The following is a 17,158-nucleotide window of genomic DNA, read 5'->3' as shown; positions in this document are numbered from 1 at the left end:
TGGACTACAGTCTGTCCCCCTGTACTAAAATTAACTCGAAATGGATCAAAGATCTAAACATAAGACCTGAAACAATTAAGTACGTAGAAGAAGACATAGGTACTCAACTCATGGACCTGGGTTTTAAAGAGCATTTTATGAATTTGACTCCAAAGGCAAGAGATGTGAAGGCAAAAATTAATGAATGGGACTACATCAGACTAAGAAGTTTTTGCTCAGCAAGAGAAACTGATAACAAAATAAACAGAAAGCCAACTAAATGGGAAATGATATTTTCATACAACAGCTCAGATAAGGGCCTAATATCCAAAATATATAAAGAACTCATAAAACTCAACAACAAACAAACAATCCAATAAAAAAATGGGAAGAGGACATGAACAGACACTTCTTCCAGGAAGAAATACAAATGGCCAACAGATATATGAAAAGATGCTCATCTTCGTTAGTTATTAGAGAAATGCAAATCAAAACTGCAATGAGATACCACCTCACACCTGTTAGATTAGCTATTATTAACAAGACAGGTAATAGCAAATGTTGGAGAGGCTGTGGAGAAAAAGGAACCCTCATCCACTGTTGTTGGTAATGTAAAGTAGTACAACCATTATGGAAGAAAGTATGGTGGTTCCTCAAAAAACTGAAAATAGAACTACCTTATATTCCCTGTACTGGGTATATACCCCCAAAACTCAGAAACATTGATACGTAAAGACACATGCAGCCCCATGTTCATTGCAGCATTGTTCACAGTGGCCAGGACATGGAAACAACCAAAAAGCCCGTCAGTAGATGACTGGATAAAGAAGATGTGGCACATATACACTATGGAATACTACTCAGCCATAAGAAATGATGACATCGGATCATTTACAGCAAAATGATGGGATCTTGATAACATTATAGGAATGAAAAAAGTAAAGCAGAAAAATCCAGGAACTGCATTATTCCATATGCAGGTGGGACATAAAAGTGAAAATAAGAGACATTGATAAGAGTGTGGTGGTTTCGGGGGGGGGGGGATGGGGAAAGGGAGAGGGAAAGGGGGAGGGGGAGGGGCACAATGAAAACTAGATAGAAGGTGACAGAGGACAATCTGACTTTGGGTGATGGGTATGCAACATAATTGAATGACAAGATAACCTGGACATGTTATCTTTGAATATATGTATCCTGATTTATTGATGTTGTCCCATTAAAAAAATAAAATTATTTTTTAAAAAAAACCTTGAACAATTAATAACATCTCTAGGTTACAAATATTTGCTACATGCCTGTTTACCTTAAAGAGTTTGCAATTCTTTCAATTCCAAGATTGACTTTTCTCTTCATTATCTTTCTCTACTACTACCATTATTTTTACCATAAGTCACCTTAAATTTTTTAGCTTCCATTTGATATTAATTTAGGACACAGAAGAGATACAATAAATACTTCTGGCTGATGGTGGAGTAGATCAAATGACTTATCCATTTCCTTTCATCTCTACAAGCCTGTGACTGTTACAATTTTATACAGAGAGAACTTAGTTGTGCTTGGAATATTTACAATACTTTAAAAAAAATACTATCCTGCAATCTTGAATGCAAACAGTGCTAAGGATTATATGGTTATTGATTTAATCTTTTTTTATAAATAAATTTTTATTTAAATGGGTGACATCAATAAATCAGGGTACATATATTCAAAAAAAAAAACATTTCCAGGTTATTTTGTCATTTAGTTCTGTTTCATACCCATCACCCAAAGAGAGATCGTCCTCCGTCACCCTCTATCCAGTTTTTTTTGTACCCCTCCCACTCCCCCGCTCCCTCCTTCCCTCCCCCCAACCCCCGTAACCACCACACTCCTGTCCATGTCCCTTAGTCTCACTTTTATGTCCCACCAATGTATGGAGTCCTGCAGTTCTTGTTTTTTTCTGATTCACTTATTTCGCTCCGCATAATGTTATCAAGATTCCACCAATCTGTTGTAAGTGATCTGATGTCATCATTTCTTCTAGCTGACTAGTATACCATGGTGTATATGTGCCCCACCTTCTTTATCCAGCCTTCTAATTTTTTTTACAGTGATTAAAAGCCTTTAAGCAAACTCTATTTTTCTTCTGGCAGTACCTTGATTAGGAAGCACTCAACAAGCTTATAAGGCAATATTCTTAAGGCAATTGAAATTCTTAACATAGACAATCATAATGGAACTAAACTGAATTTGAGGCTCATGGAATTACCAGAGAATGACTTTTATTTAGATGCATTCTACTTGTTAGATGACAAGTAATAGTGTAGTTATGGTAGTAATCCAGAAAAGCATTTTCTTTCTAGCTGGGGAGAACTAATCTGAGCAATTTAAATACAAAGTAGCTAACTGACTATATAGCTCTAGTTTTTAGTATTTGTTAGGCTGAAGATTTTAGTTACTCTCTCAGATTGTCAGGGTATTCTAAGTTCAATACAGATCATTCCTGGTATTAACTCTTGAAAATATGAAGGGGGTAAGAGGTCTTCCTTTCTAAACTTTGATATCATTAGCACATTTTTGGTTCATTATTTCCTGTATACCCCTCTTCATCTGTGAGTCACTGAGTGACCTGTACACATAATCATTCTTTGTAAAAGTGCTAATCCTCTGAGAAATCTACCTTTCTTCCCTAAATCTATTAAGTTTTCATTACAACCTCCAAATCAGACTAGAAGTCTGACTTAGCTACCTCAGATTCAAAGAAACTAGATTTGTTACATTTAGTTCTTTCCAGCCTTTGGCTCTCTGTCTCCATTCTGGAACCCCAGGGCAAAATTTAACTCTGTCTACAGTTTTCTTGTTTCTCTTTATCACCTATTCTTAATGCCCCCAATGGGTTCAGGACAGGCTACCTCTAAGTATGGCACCTTGGAATATTGGATATTTTAAATCTAGGGTGTTTACGGAAAATGACAGAAGCAGGAAGGTTACTTTGGCTTATTATCCCATACCACACTCCTTCTATCCCCCACTCTTCTTCCCTGAAAGACATTTTAGATCCTCTTGTGAGAGGTTCTCTTCCTATATTGGGAGGAAAAAAGCATCCAGATCTCCAAAGACAGGGGATACCAAGAAGAATCTGAACAAACTGGCCTTACCATGTTTTCCCCAGTTTATGACAGTTAACTCACATCTTTCCACAACTTTCCAGTCTTCATCAAAATGAACATAAAAACACATAGGTTTAACCATTTCTTTGAGTCTTTATTTCCTTATAGAGGCTCTAGTGTCATATAAAACTTATATTGAATAAATGTATATGCTTTTCTTTTGTTCATACACCTTTGTCAGTTTAATTTTTAGACTCAACCAGGGAGCCAAAAAGGGTCAAGGAAATCTTTCTTCTCTCCTACACCATTCTCTACAATTTGTACCTATTTTCTACTAGTTAATTAGAACTAGGTTTTTACTCTTTGTTAATGTTGACTATTAACTCAAAACTGTCATCAGTTAAATCTGAACCTGTTTTAAACTCTATTATTATATAGACTTTATTTGGTAAAAAAAAAGTTTAAAAATATATATACAAAGTATGTGGGATACATTGTATACATTTTTGTAAATATATTTTCTAGCCTTTTTTTAATAAAAGATTTTATTTATTTTAGAGAAGAGAAAGAGAGAGAGATAGAGAGAGAGAGAGAGAGAGAGGAGGAGGAGCAGGAAACATGAACCCCCATATGAGAGAGAGAGAGAGAGAAAGTGGGGGAGGAGCAGGAAACATGAACCCCCATATGTGCCTTGACCAGGCAAACCCAAGGTTTTGAACTGGTGACCTCAGTGTTCCAGGTTGTCTCTTCATCCACTGCGCCAGCACAAGCCAGCTTTATTTGAGAGTAGGTACCAATTTTAGAAATGTATCCTTAGAAGAAGTATTGAAGACCTAATTTTCAAAACATAGGTATATATTTATAAATACCAAGATGTTCTTGGTTTTATTTTAATTTACAAGTTGTCCTCCTCCTAGCTTGCCACGTTTGAAGAGAACCACAGGCTTGCTGCCTGGGAAAAATAGTGGTAATGAATTCCATATAATCAAGGATATAAATTCAAGATCCTTCTGTTCAATAGTTTGCAAATGCTGATCTTAAAACTGGTGCCAAAATGACTACACAGAAAATAGTTTGGAGTACTTTCTTTAAAAATAAATACTAATTTATGGACCCAATCTCAGAGATTCTGAATCAGTAGTTTTGGAATGATGCCTAGGTATCTGCATTTTCAAAGTTGTACTGGTGATTATGTGCGGCCAAGACTGGAGAGCGCTTAGAGAATCTTGAAGAGTTCTTCCAGCCCTTTGATTCTGTGATTTAAGTATGCAAGAAGTCTTCTTTCATCTGCTCCTGACTTTACTCAGGAGACAAGCAAAATTTAATTTTAATGTTTTTCCCTTTTGGACTTCCTGATAGTATTTCCATACTAAAAAGTTATAACATTGTTGTTGTTTTAATAGTAATGGTATCTCTGCTTAAGACTTAAAGAAGAGCTGAAGAGTCCAAATTTAAGTAAAAGAAAGAGAAAGACAGCCAAGGAATAATGTAAATGGTCAGAGGTGGATCTATGAGGTTTTTATTTTCACAGACCCATCTTTATGGGGTATGGATAAATCATGTATTATTCATGGTATATAATTATGAAATTAATTACCCATTCCTCCTATTTGCTGCTGTAGAACTTAGAGCTCCATCTTGGGCTACAGCTTTGAGAAGGTAATACAAATACAGATATAGTAATAAACTGCAATTTTGCAGTAGCGGTACAAGATTTGGAAATTTTAATATTCTTAAACATTTGATTTGGGTAGAGAGGGAGCTGACTTGGTTTTATCAGAGTCTCTGAAGGAGAGCAATATGAATGGGTTTGGGCAAATCATCTTCTTTATACAGGTGGTTTTTAAGTTGTATTACTTGAAATATTTTCTACTTATCACCTGACTTTTGCCCTTGCATCAAAAAGAAAAAGGAAATCTGTCATAATATTAAGAGTCAGGATACTTTGGTGTAAGAAGTTAGTGAAATGTTGAAGGAGTGTTAGAAGTTAGGTATTATCTATCCAAAATTCAGGAATTGGAAAATAGGGCAGGAATTTCTATCCTCAGATAATTAGGCAGGTAAGGTTATAGTAGTGGAAACTTGTTTTTATAATTCCCTCCATTCTGGAAGTTAGGATTTTGTATGAGAACTTTTAGTCACCCAATAAAAGAGTTGGAAGTAAACATAGTGTAAATGATAGATTTTTCTTTCATCAACTTGTTTTTTTGTTTTTGTTTTTTTTTTAGTGAGAAGAAGGGAGGCAGAGACATACTCCTACATGGGCCCGACCGGATCCTAGGGGGCGATGCTCTGCCCATCTGGAGCCCTTGTTCTGTTGCAACCAGAGCCATTTTTTTAGTGCCTGAGGCAGAGGCCATGGAGCCATCCTCAGTGCCCAGGGCCAACTTGTTCAATCCAGCCTTGGCTGCAGGAGGGAAGGAAAAGAGAGAGAGAGGGAGAAATAGACAAAGAGAGAAACAAGGCAGAGTGGAGAAGCAAATGGGTGCTTCTCTTGTGTGCCCTGGCCTGGAATTGAACCTGGGACACTCACATGCCAGGCCAACACTCTACCACTGAGCAAACTGGCCAGGGCCTCAACTTGGTATTTCTTGATTTAAACTATATTGATGAGTTAGAATTCACTTCAGAGCTCCTTTAAAATACAAAATGGGACTTGATTTTCAAATTTTTGTTTTACATACTTTCAGGAGCCCATTTGCTATAGAAAGCAAGAACGGCTATGTTCTCCCTGAAGTGGATTGTTTCAGTCAAATCCTTTTAAAACATGAATTAGGAAAATTGCAATATAATCTTTTTTGCTTACAACAAACAAATTTTGTTATCAAGTTAACGAATATGCTTTCTAGTTGAGAGTATATCAGAAAGTACCTACTATGTATTTTTTAATCATGGCATATTTACAACTTTTAGATTTGTTTTATAATCAAAATGGCGGAAAGATTTATTCTTTTTATTTTTACAAATCCACCAAATTTAGGAAGTTATAGAGAGAGGAACATGTCACTAAGCTGTTTGTCGAGGTATTTTTTATTTTGTTTTGTTCTGTTCTGTTTTGTTTTGTTTTGCCACAAGGTACTAGAAAGATAAGAGCTATCACCAAAAGTAGTAAGAAAGGTAGCTATGGTTTAGCTACTATGTAATGGTAATCACAATGAAGTACAATGTCTGCTAAGAAAGAGAATACCAAGGACATCAATGATGATGGTACTCAACTTTTGGAGAACATATAACAAAATGTTAACATTAAGAAGACATTTCCAACCTACTGAAAGTCTAAACTATTTTTAAAAGCTTATATGGGAAGCCCAAGATGTATTTGTTTCCTGTAGGTACTCTAGATGCGTCAGAATAAGGAGCTTGCAATATCAAAGACACTACATACTGCATAGAAAATACAGCTTTTAGAAAAGGGAAAAAAAAGTCTAACCAGGGAAAATGGGAAAGCTTAAAATCAAAGCAGGTCATGTGCAAACTGTATTTAGGCAGGATGAAAAAAGAAAAGTTGGTGAAAAAATTTTAAGGCAATCATATTTTCAAGTTACTCAAAATTAAGCAGTTTACGGGAGTACTAGTGAATCTATCTGGTGATGATGGTGCAAAGAACTTGATGAGAGAAAAATAAACTTTAATGAGCATGTTGTATAATAAAAGAAGTTATAAGGGAACATGCTAACTGTATATAATTGTCCTATGAAATTGAAGACTAGGTAAAATTGTAAATGATCAGATGATCTAGGTCCAAATGACAAGTTAAATATAGGTACCTCACCAGAACTAGATAGCATTCTCCTATATTCTGAAGGAACTCAAAGTAAAGTTGTAGGTTTAGAGCAATAAAGCACTTAAATATAAATTAACTGGAAAGCCCGGCGGTCATACGAAATGACCGCTGTTCTAGATATTATAAATTGTAATTAAAATGATTTGTGCAAAGGTGTCTGATAATTCAAACTGAATTACTGAGGGCAGGCGGCGAGGACGCCCCTTTGCTTACTGCCCCACGGGGTTTCCCCCTTCTACTTGCTTAATTGCTTAGAGTGCAATGAAGGAAACCACTGGTGGTACATTTCTTAAGAGCCACCTCTAGCTCAATAAATAAAGGTGATTTAAATAATAAAATGTTAATTCACATGTCAAAGATCTCTTTGTACACAACATTTCTTGTGTAGATCTTTCCATCATTTTTAAACTCACCTTGCAGAGGATCATCAATTATTTTTAATTTTACGTCCATTCTTTCACAAACTCTTGAAAAGGCAACATAAAGTTGACCGTGTCCAAATGCAGGCTCAGGTAAAAAAATGCCAACATGCTTAAGCGTTTGGCCCTGAGACTTATTGATGGTCATAGCAAAGGCAAGTTTTACAGGAAATTGTCTACGTCTCAATTGAAATGGCAATCCTGTTAGAGATGGAGCCAAATCAATTCTTGGAATGACATGTATTTCACCTTTAGAGGAGCCAGTCAAAGACTTAGCTATTATGACATTATTTTTCAATTGGAGAACCTCTAGTCTTGTACCATTGCAAAGACCCCTTCTGGTGTTAAGATTTCTTAACAGCATAATAATTGCTCCAATCTTTAACCTCAATTTGTGAGGTGGCATGCCAGAAAGCGGGACTATTTGAATGCCATGGCAACTTTACCCCATTGGCTAGTACAGTTACGCAAGCAACCAATAAGCTGTCGGCGACAAACAGACACTTAAGCCACATATAATAAAGATTAAGTACCATTTGGAAAGCTTTAGAGATCTTCTGTTTCTACTTGATTAGAAATATAATATATATTCAGCAAAATGAACTTAAGTAAGCTTATAAAGGTTGTCCTGTGGTAATAAAAATTTAGTGAAAACTTGTATATGATAGATAAAGGATAATTCTAAATCAGGAAAGGAGAGTGACTTTATCTAAGTCATGCCTATACAGTTAACCTACAATGTATACTGGACTACAAATTTTATGTCGACTTCCTTTGGATTTCCACTGTAAGATTAGTTGTGAAAGTTATTTCTATTTCCTCATGAATACTAACAATTTTGTTAAGGGCATAGAATCTTATTTCAGCCATTGATGAGAACATTGCATGTAGTAATATCTCAAGTAAAGAAAAAATGTATAGTCCTAGATTTTTGAGTCTTTTGTGTTCTGTGTTGATTGCATGGTGGTCTAGAAGTGTATGTGGGGTAACTGCGATGCCCAAGTTGGAAAGATAAATGGAGAGTAAAAAGATGACATGTTGCTGGTGTAATGTGAGAACTTTTAATGATTCACCTACCTATAGCTCAGATTAGGACTCTCACTATCGCTACCATAGCATTAATGTGCAGTCTCTAAGCAGCTGCTTTATTCTAAAATGTGTCTGGCCTTTTGGAAGGCATCAGAGACAACATTTTCTCTATAATACTGTTTGTGGTAGCAGGATCAGCTAAGCCCAGGAAATGTGTGTGATCCAGTAGAATATGGACTGGCTGACCATTTGGTATTACTTTTGTTCTAATGAAGCACATGTGAAGACTCAAGGGATTTTGTATGCTTAAAAAGTGTGATAATATCCTATGTGGTTTATTTTCGTTCACTTAAAAAAAATTGATGCAATACATGTGTATTTTTTTCTTTCTTTCTCTCCCTCCTCTTAGAATAACATAGCTGATCCAGAAGAACTGTTCACAAAATTAGAACGCATTGGGAAAGGCTCTTTTGGAGAAGTTTTTAAAGGAATTGATAACCGTACCCAGCAAGTGGTTGCTATTAAAATTATAGACCTTGAGGAAGCCGAAGATGAAATTGAAGACATTCAGCAGGAAATAACTGTTTTGAGTCAGTGTGACAGCTCATATGTAACAAAATACTATGGATCATATTTAAAGGTAATGTAGGTGCTGTATTTCATGTCATAATGTATTTTCATTATAAATTTTTCTTCTTTTTTAAAAATTCTATTTTTTGGAAGGCAATGTCTTAAATTAGAATTTGGCGGTCTTTAGCCTCCAGGCAGAATCCACCTCCATTGAGAGTGCCAAATAGACCATAGATTTAGCAGCTGTATCCTCAGTGCATCCTAGTGCTCAGCTGCACCATTTTTTCCATACCTGAACTTTTGGATTGATAGAGGAGCAGAAATGAAGCTGGTGCTTGAGACACACAGCCTTAGTTAAGAAGAAATTTCCCCCTGTGCTTTCATACATTATTCTCAGTGGTCTCGTCTGTCTCAACCTCAAAATTAATAGAATATGTAAGTAACTCACTTATTCAATTGAGGTATGGTTGAGAGATGTGTCATTTATATATCTCTCTCTCCCTTCAGGTTGTGAGCTCCTTCATGGCAGAGTGTTTAGCTCACCCAGTCTTGGTTTTAATATGACTTAGCACAAGGCATGGCACATCTTACGCACATGATAAATATTTGTTTAAATGGAATGAAATAGAATAATATCTGTTCCCTCCTTCTCCAAAAAACAGTTGGATTTTCAGTTTCCAGGATCATGGAATTAGCAGACACCTAAATTTCTAGCAGATGGGGGATGTTACTATATAACAGAAAACTTTGATTAGCAAATCCAAGATTTCATGGGTTCCAAAGTTAGAAGTTCAGTTGTGTCTACTGAATGTGAAGCATAAATAATTAGAAAAATCTAACTTAGGTTAGAGTTTAAATTATAATAACATTTTCTTTCTAAGGTTGATATCTTTCAAAGGAAAGCACTATTAAATCTTTGCTTTTCAGTGTTTGCAAGGGGGGAATGTTTTTCTGTTGTTGTTTGATATTTTTCTTCATCTCTGGGCCAAAAAGGGATGAGGATTTGGCAGTCTTTAACCTCCAGGCAGAATCTACCTTCATATAGAACTTCTCAAGCTGTTGATCTGCATAAAAATTAATCTATCTTTTTATTTTCTGCTAACCAAATAAACCCTAAGATAATCTATCTGTATTAGTTAATACTGATACAGAAATTCATCATCAATTTCCTGCCTTTTTACAAGGTTTGATTTATTCTCATTGTAAATGAATTATATATAAATGTGGAAAGAATGCATAGAATGAATCATTAAACCGCCAAACAGTCACTATGTGTCTTACACTTTGCTAGGTGCTAGATAAAATGTGAACAATTTAATCATGCCATTAAGGAGCTCACTGTTCCATATTGTACTAAAATGGTTCAGATTTTGTGATTAAATATGTACAAGGTAAAATAGAGCACAAATTAGCAAGTAGTCACTTTTATCCTCTTTGGGTAGTGGTGTGAAGGCTTCAAGAAAAAGTTTCCAAGAAAAGGTGCTTCTGCTGACAATTTCTGTTCAATTTACTTCTTAGTGTGAGCCATTATTTCATTTTACTATTTACATACTTATTCGATTATGTGTAACATGCATACAGTTATATTCTTTTCTAGAAATCTTATTTAGCAATCAGATTCTTTTTTAGTAATCCTATGGTCACTCACTCTTAGTAGTTTGTAATAATTCCCATAGCAGACTTGGTTGTAGGCAGCCCCAATAATTTGTTGTTTTTGTATATGTATGTGAGAGAGAGAGAGAGAAAGAGAGAGGGGGGGAGAGAGAGTGTGTGTTTGTTTCCTCATTCTGGTTTACATTTTTCTGAATTGAACCTGGTCATTTCAGACCCACTCTAGAATAGACCTGAACCTTCCTATTTTTAGTTGTCTCTAACAGATAAGCTATATTTGGTAAGTAACTTTAAATATTAAATAAGCCCTATTTAACATGGGCTACTCTATATTATATTGAAAATGGGTCCTGAAATGGTATTGATTGTTTTATTGGTTGCCTATAGCCTTTGTTTATTTATATTCAGTACTCTCGTGGAAAATAAATTGCAGCCCTCTTTGTATTATATATTCCTAAGATTTCAATCTTTTAAAAATTTCCCCTCACTCTATATATGTACCAGTCACAGAATAAATACTTATTTTTTAAATAAGTAAAACTGATAGTTTTTTTTTTTTTCATTTTTCTGAAGCTGGAAACAGGGGGAGGCAGTCAGACAGACTCCCGCATGCGCCCGACCGGGATCCACCCGGCACGCCCACCAGGGGTGACGCTCTGCCCACCAGGGGGCGATAATCTGCCCATCCTGGGCATCGCCATGCTGCGACCAGAGCCACTCTAGCGCCTGAGGCAGAGGCCACAGAGCCATCCCCAGTGCCCGGGCCATCTTTGCTCCAATGGAGCCTTGGCTGCGGGAGGGGAAGAGAGAGACAGAGAGGAAAGCGCGGCAGAGGGGTGGAGAAGCAAATGGGCACTTCTCTTCTGTGCCCTGGCCGGAAATCGAACCCGGGTCCTCCGCACGCTAGGCCGACGCTCTACCGCTGAGCCAACCGGCCAGGGCCTGATAGTTTTTGTCTAGATCGTAACTATATAGCATGTTCTTCCTCTAGTCAGTGATATATAACCATTATCTAAGATGCCTTCTTAATAGATTAAACTGAATTATTTTTATTTCCTTTATTCATTATTAATTAAAGTCCATGATGTAAAAGACTACTTTGAGAAACAATTTCACTTCATGATAGAATTGTAGAAATTCACAGCTGCATATATTTGTATCCTGAATATACTTACAGTAAATAAATATGTGTGTATTAGCTAGATTATGATTTTATAACATTTTAATATCATTTATTTAAATTCTTAAATTGACCAACTTGTTTAACCATGGAGTGCTTGTAATTAAAGTGTACAATTTGGATCATATTTACAGTGCATTCCCAGGAAGTACTTTTTCTAGTAGAGAAAAATGTTACTGTTATTATCATCAGTAAACATCTCTGGGTTCCAGAAAAACATTGTGTGGCTACATGGGCTTGTGCTTAACATCATATCAAATATAACAGGGTTCTGTTTAATGAAGTCAATGCGATTCAAGGCTACACCCTTTAAGTGCCATCAGGTAACTGCATTATCAATTAAATTACATCCTTATTGTGACCCATCCTCCCATTTCAGATGACATGGGGAATTTTGTGAATCAATGTAATGGAGTGAAGTAGGATATGGGGTTTTCTTGGGTTGTCCTTATGCAGAATATCATACGTAACCAAGCCCTCACTGTATGCTAAAAGAAAAGTCATTGCATTTGAGAGAAAATTATATGCTCTTTGGAACTGTATGCAGTTGTAATGATTTCCTTGAGACATAAAAAATGTACTAGATGTTTATTTTGACTGAGATTACTGTATAACTTCATTTTTAAAAACAAGAGTAAAAACTAGACAAACACATCAGTATGACCACAGTGTTTTCCTTTAATTTTAGTTCACTGCAGATTTTCTTGAGGGACAAAGTTAGCCTTTATAAAGTATACTAAAATAAGCAAAACCTTCCTTTCTGATATCATAATACTGGAAGAATCTTTTATAATCTTTAAATATTTTTTCTAGTTCAATGTAAATATTAAAATGAAGCTTTCTCAGGCATTGAATAAAATTTAAATTATGTCTTTATTTGTTGTTGAAAAATACCTATAGATTTCTGCTTATGTTAAGGAAATATGCCCCACTCTACATATTACAACCACAAATATGTATTAAAAACAAAACGAAACAGAAAATTGAATGATTTAAGTACAATATTACAGAATAGAGTCTGTACAATTTTGTGGCTTTCTCATTTTTCCTGAGACATTTTTATGTGCGTACTGTGCATACTTAAAGCATTTGGTAAATATTTCTGGAATATTCTTTAATTTAGAGATAATTGAAGTGTTTTAATGTTCCTTTCTTTTTTTTTTTTTTTATTTTATAATTTTATTTTTTTAATGGGGTGACATTAATAAATCAGGATACATATATTCAAAGATAACAAGTCCAGGTTATCTTGTCGTTCAATTATGTTGCATACCCACCACCCAAAGTCAGATTGTCCTCTGTCACCTTCTATCTTGTTTTCTTTGTGCCCCTCCCACCCCCTATCCCTCTCCCATTCCCCCCTCCCCCCCCCGTAACCACCACACTCTTATCAATGTCTCTTAGTTTCACTATTATGTCCCACCTACGTATGGAATAATACAGTTCCTGTTTTTTTCTGATTTACTTATTTCGCTTCGTATCATGTTATCAAGATCCCACCATTTTGCTGTAAATGTTCCGATGTCATCATTTCTTATGGCTGAGTAGTATTCCATAGTGTATATGTGCCACATCTTCTTTATCCAGTCATCTATTGATGGGCTTTTTGGTTGTTTCCATGTCCTGGCCACTGTGAACAATGCTGCAATAAACATGGGGCTGCATGTGTCTTTACGTATCAATGTTTCTGAGTTTTGGGGATATATACCCAGTAGAGGGATTGCTGGGTCATAAGGTAGTTCTATTTTCAGTTTTTTGAGGAACCACCATACTTTCTTCCATAATGGTTGTACTACTTTACATTCCCACCAACAGTGTATGAGGGTTCCTTTTTCTCCACAGCCTCTCCAATATTTGCTATTACCTGACTTGCTAATAACAGCTAATCGAACAGGTGTGAGGTGGTATCTCATTGCCGTTTTGATTTGCATTTCTCTAATAGCTAAAGAAGATGAGCATCTTTTCATATATCTGTTGGCCATTTGTATTTCTTCCTGGGAGAAGTGTCTATTCATATCCTCTTCCCATTTTTTTATTGGATTGTTTGTTTGTTTGTTGTTGAGTTTTATGAGTTCTTTGTATATTTTGGATATTAGGCCCTTATCTGAGCTGTTGTTTGAAAATATCATTTCCCATTTAGTTGGCTTTCTGTTTATTTTGTTATCAGTTTCCCTTGCTGAGCAAAAACTTCTTAGTCTGATGTAGTCCCATTCATTAATTTTTGCCTTCACTTCTCTTGCCATTGGAGTCAAATTCATAAAATGCTCTTTAAAACCCAGGTCCATGAGTTGAGTACCTATGTCTTCTTCTATGTACTTAATTGTTTCAGGTCTTATGTTTAGATCTTTGATCCCTTTTGAGTTAATTTTTGTACAGGGGGAGAGACTGTAGTCCAGTTTCATTCTTTTGCATGTGGCTTTCCAGTTTTCCCAGCACCATTTATTGAAGAGGCTTTCTTTTCTCCATTGTGTGTTGTTGGCCCCTTTATCAAAAATTATTTGACTATATATATGTGGTTTTATTTCTGGACTTTCTATTCTGTTCCATTGGTCTGCGTGTCTATTTTTCTGCCAATACCATGCTGTTTTGATTGTCGTGGCCCTATAATAGAGTTTGAAGGCAGGTATTGTTATGCCCCCAGCTTCATTCTTTTTCTTTAGGATTGCTTTGGCTATTCGGGGTTTTTTATAGTTCCATATAAATCTGATGATTTTTTGCTCTATTTCTTTAAAAAATGTCATTGGAATTTTGATGGGAATTGCATTAAATTTGTATATTGCTTTGGGTAATATAGCCATCTTGATTATATTTATTCTTCCTAGCCAAGAACAAGGTATATTCTTCCATCTCATTATATCTTTTTCGATTTCCCTTAACAATGGTTTATAGTTTTCATTATATAAGTCCTTTACATTCTTTGTTATGTTTATTCCTAAGTATTTTATTTTTTTTGTTGCAATCGTGAAGGGGATTATTCTTTTGAGTTCCTTCTCAGTTGTTTCATTGTTGGCATATAGAAAGGCTATTGACTTCTGTATGTTAATTTTGTATCCTGTGACCTTACTGTATTGGCTTATTGTTTCTAGTAGTCTTTTTGTGGATTCTTTGGGGTTTTCAATGTATAGGATCATATCATCTGCAAAAGGTGATACCTTTACTTCTTCTTTTCCGATATGGATGCCTTTTATTTCTTTGTCTTGTCTGATTGCTCTGGCTAGAACCTCTAGTACCACATTAAATAAGAGTGGAGAGAGTGGACAACCCTGTCTTGTTCCTGATTTAAGGGGGAAAGCCTTCAGTTTAGTGCCATTTAATATGATGTTAGCCGATGGTTTATCATATATGGCCTTTATCATGTTGAGATATTTTCCTTCTATACCCATTTTGTTGAGAGTCTTAAACATAAAATTGTGTTGTATTTTATCGAAAGCCTTTTCTGCGTCTATTGATAAGATCATGTGGTTTTTGTTCTTTGTTTTGTTGATATGGTGTATTACATTAACCGTTTTACGTATGTTGAACCATCCTTGAGATTCTGGGATGAATCCTACTTGATCATGATGTATTATTTTTTTAATATGTTGTTGTATTCGATTTGCTAGTATTTTGTTTAGTATTTTAGCATCTGTATTCATTAGAGATATTGGTCTGTAGTTTTCTTTTTTTGTGCCATCCTTGCCTGGTTTTGGTATGAGGGTTATGTTGGCCTCATAAAATGTGTTTGGAAGTATTGCTTCTTCTTCAATTTTTTGGAAGACTTTGAGTAGAATAGGAACCAAGTCTTCTTTGAATGTTTGATAAAATTCGCTGGTATAGCCGTCAGGGCCTGGACTTTTATTTTTGGGGAGGTTTTTAATGGTTTTTTCTATTTCTTCTCTACTGATAGGTCTGTTTAGGCTTTCTGCTTCTTCTTGACTCAGTCTAGGAAGGTTGTATTTTTCTAGGAATTTATCCATTTCTTCTAGGTTGTTGAATTTAGTGGCATAAAGTTTTTCATAGTATTCTACAATAATTCTTTGTATATCTACGGTGTCCGTGGTGATTTCTCCTCTTTCATTTTGGATTTTGTTTCTATGAGTTCTTTCTCTTTTTTCCTTGGTAAGTCTTGCCAAGGGTTTGTCAATTTTGTTGATCTTTTCAAAGAACCAGCTCCTTGTTCTATTAATTTTTTCTATAGTTTTTCTGTTCTCTAATTCATTTATTTCTGCTCTGATTTTTATTATCTCCTTTCTTCGGCTGGTTTTGTGTTGTCTTTGTTCTTCTTTTTCTAGTTCCTTAAGGTGTGAAGTTAAGTGGTTCACTTGGGCTCTCTCTTGTTTGTTCATATATGCCTGAAGCGATATGAACTTCCCTCTTATCACTGCTTTTGCTGCATCCCATAGATTCTGATATGTCGTATTGTCATTTTCATTAGTCTGTATATATCTTTTGATCTCTGCACTTATTTCTTCCTTGACCCATTCATTTTTTAAAAGTATGTTGTTTAGTTTCCACATTTTTGTGGGATTTTTTTCCTCTTTTTTGCAGTTTAATTCTAGTTTCAAGGCTTTATGATCAGAAAATATGCTTGATACAACTTCAATTTTTCTGAATTTGCTGATATTGTTTTTGTGGCCCAACATATGGTCAATTCTTGAGAATGATCCATGTACACTGGAGAAAAATGTATACTCAGTCACTTTGGGATGAAATGTCCTGTAGATGTCTATCATATCCAGGTGCTCTAGTGTTTTGTTTAAGGCCATTATGTCCTTGTTGATTCTCTGTTTGGATGACCGATCTAGAGCCGTCAGCGGTGTGTTGAGGTCTCCAAGTATGATTGTATTTTTGTCAGTTTTTGTTTTAAGATCAGTAAGTAGCTGTCTTATATATTTTGGTGCTCCTTGGTTTGGTGCATATATATTAAGAATTGTTATGTCTTCTTGATTCAGTGTCCCCTTAGCCATTATGAAATGGCCATTTTTGTCTCTAAGTACTTTTCCTGTCTTGTAGTCAGCATTATCCGATATGAGTATTGCTACACCTGCTTTTTTTTGGATGTTATTTGCTTGGAGTATTGTTTTCCAGCCTTTCACTTTGAATTTGTTTTTATCCTTGTTACTTAGATGAGTTTCCTGTAGGCAGCATACAGTTGGATTTTCTTTTTTAATCCATTCTGCTACTCTGTGCCTTTTTATTGGTGAGTTTAATCCATTTACATTTAGTGTAATTATTGATACTTGTGAGTTCCCTATTGCCATTTTATATCTTGCTTTCTGTTAGTTTTGTGTCTTGTTTGATCCTTCTCTTTCGTTTTTCTATCTTTTGTTTTTATTTGGTTGTATTCCATACATCTTTCCTCTGTTGCTATCTTTTTTATCTCATGTGCTTCTGTGGTGGTTTTTTCAATGGTGGTTACCTTTGAGTAATGAAAAGGGTCCCTACCCTGTTCATTGTAGCGAACTATTTTGTGAGTACTTTTGCACTCCATCGTCCTTTGCTACTGTTAATCTCCGTC

General features: G+C 35.5%; 1 protein-coding gene across 1 annotated transcript in view; it reads left to right on the top strand.

Annotated features, from left to right (window-relative positions):
* STK26 (serine/threonine kinase 26) overlaps nt 1-17,158 on the top strand; it is an 83,920-nt gene that overhangs the window by 40,514 nt on the left and 26,248 nt on the right. Inside the window, exon 3 of the mRNA XM_066249885.1 lies at nt 8,710-8,940. Within this exon, the coding sequence (XP_066105982.1) occupies nt 8,710-8,940 (231 nt within the window). The remainder of the gene's footprint in view (nt 1-8,709; nt 8,941-17,158) is intronic.

Source organism: Saccopteryx bilineata, chromosome X, assembly GCF_036850765.1.
Source record: "Saccopteryx bilineata isolate mSacBil1 chromosome X, mSacBil1_pri_phased_curated, whole genome shotgun sequence".
Classification (NCBI taxonomy): domain Eukaryota; kingdom Metazoa; phylum Chordata; class Mammalia; order Chiroptera; family Emballonuridae; genus Saccopteryx; species Saccopteryx bilineata.
This window is presented reverse-complemented; position numbering and strand designations above follow the sequence as displayed.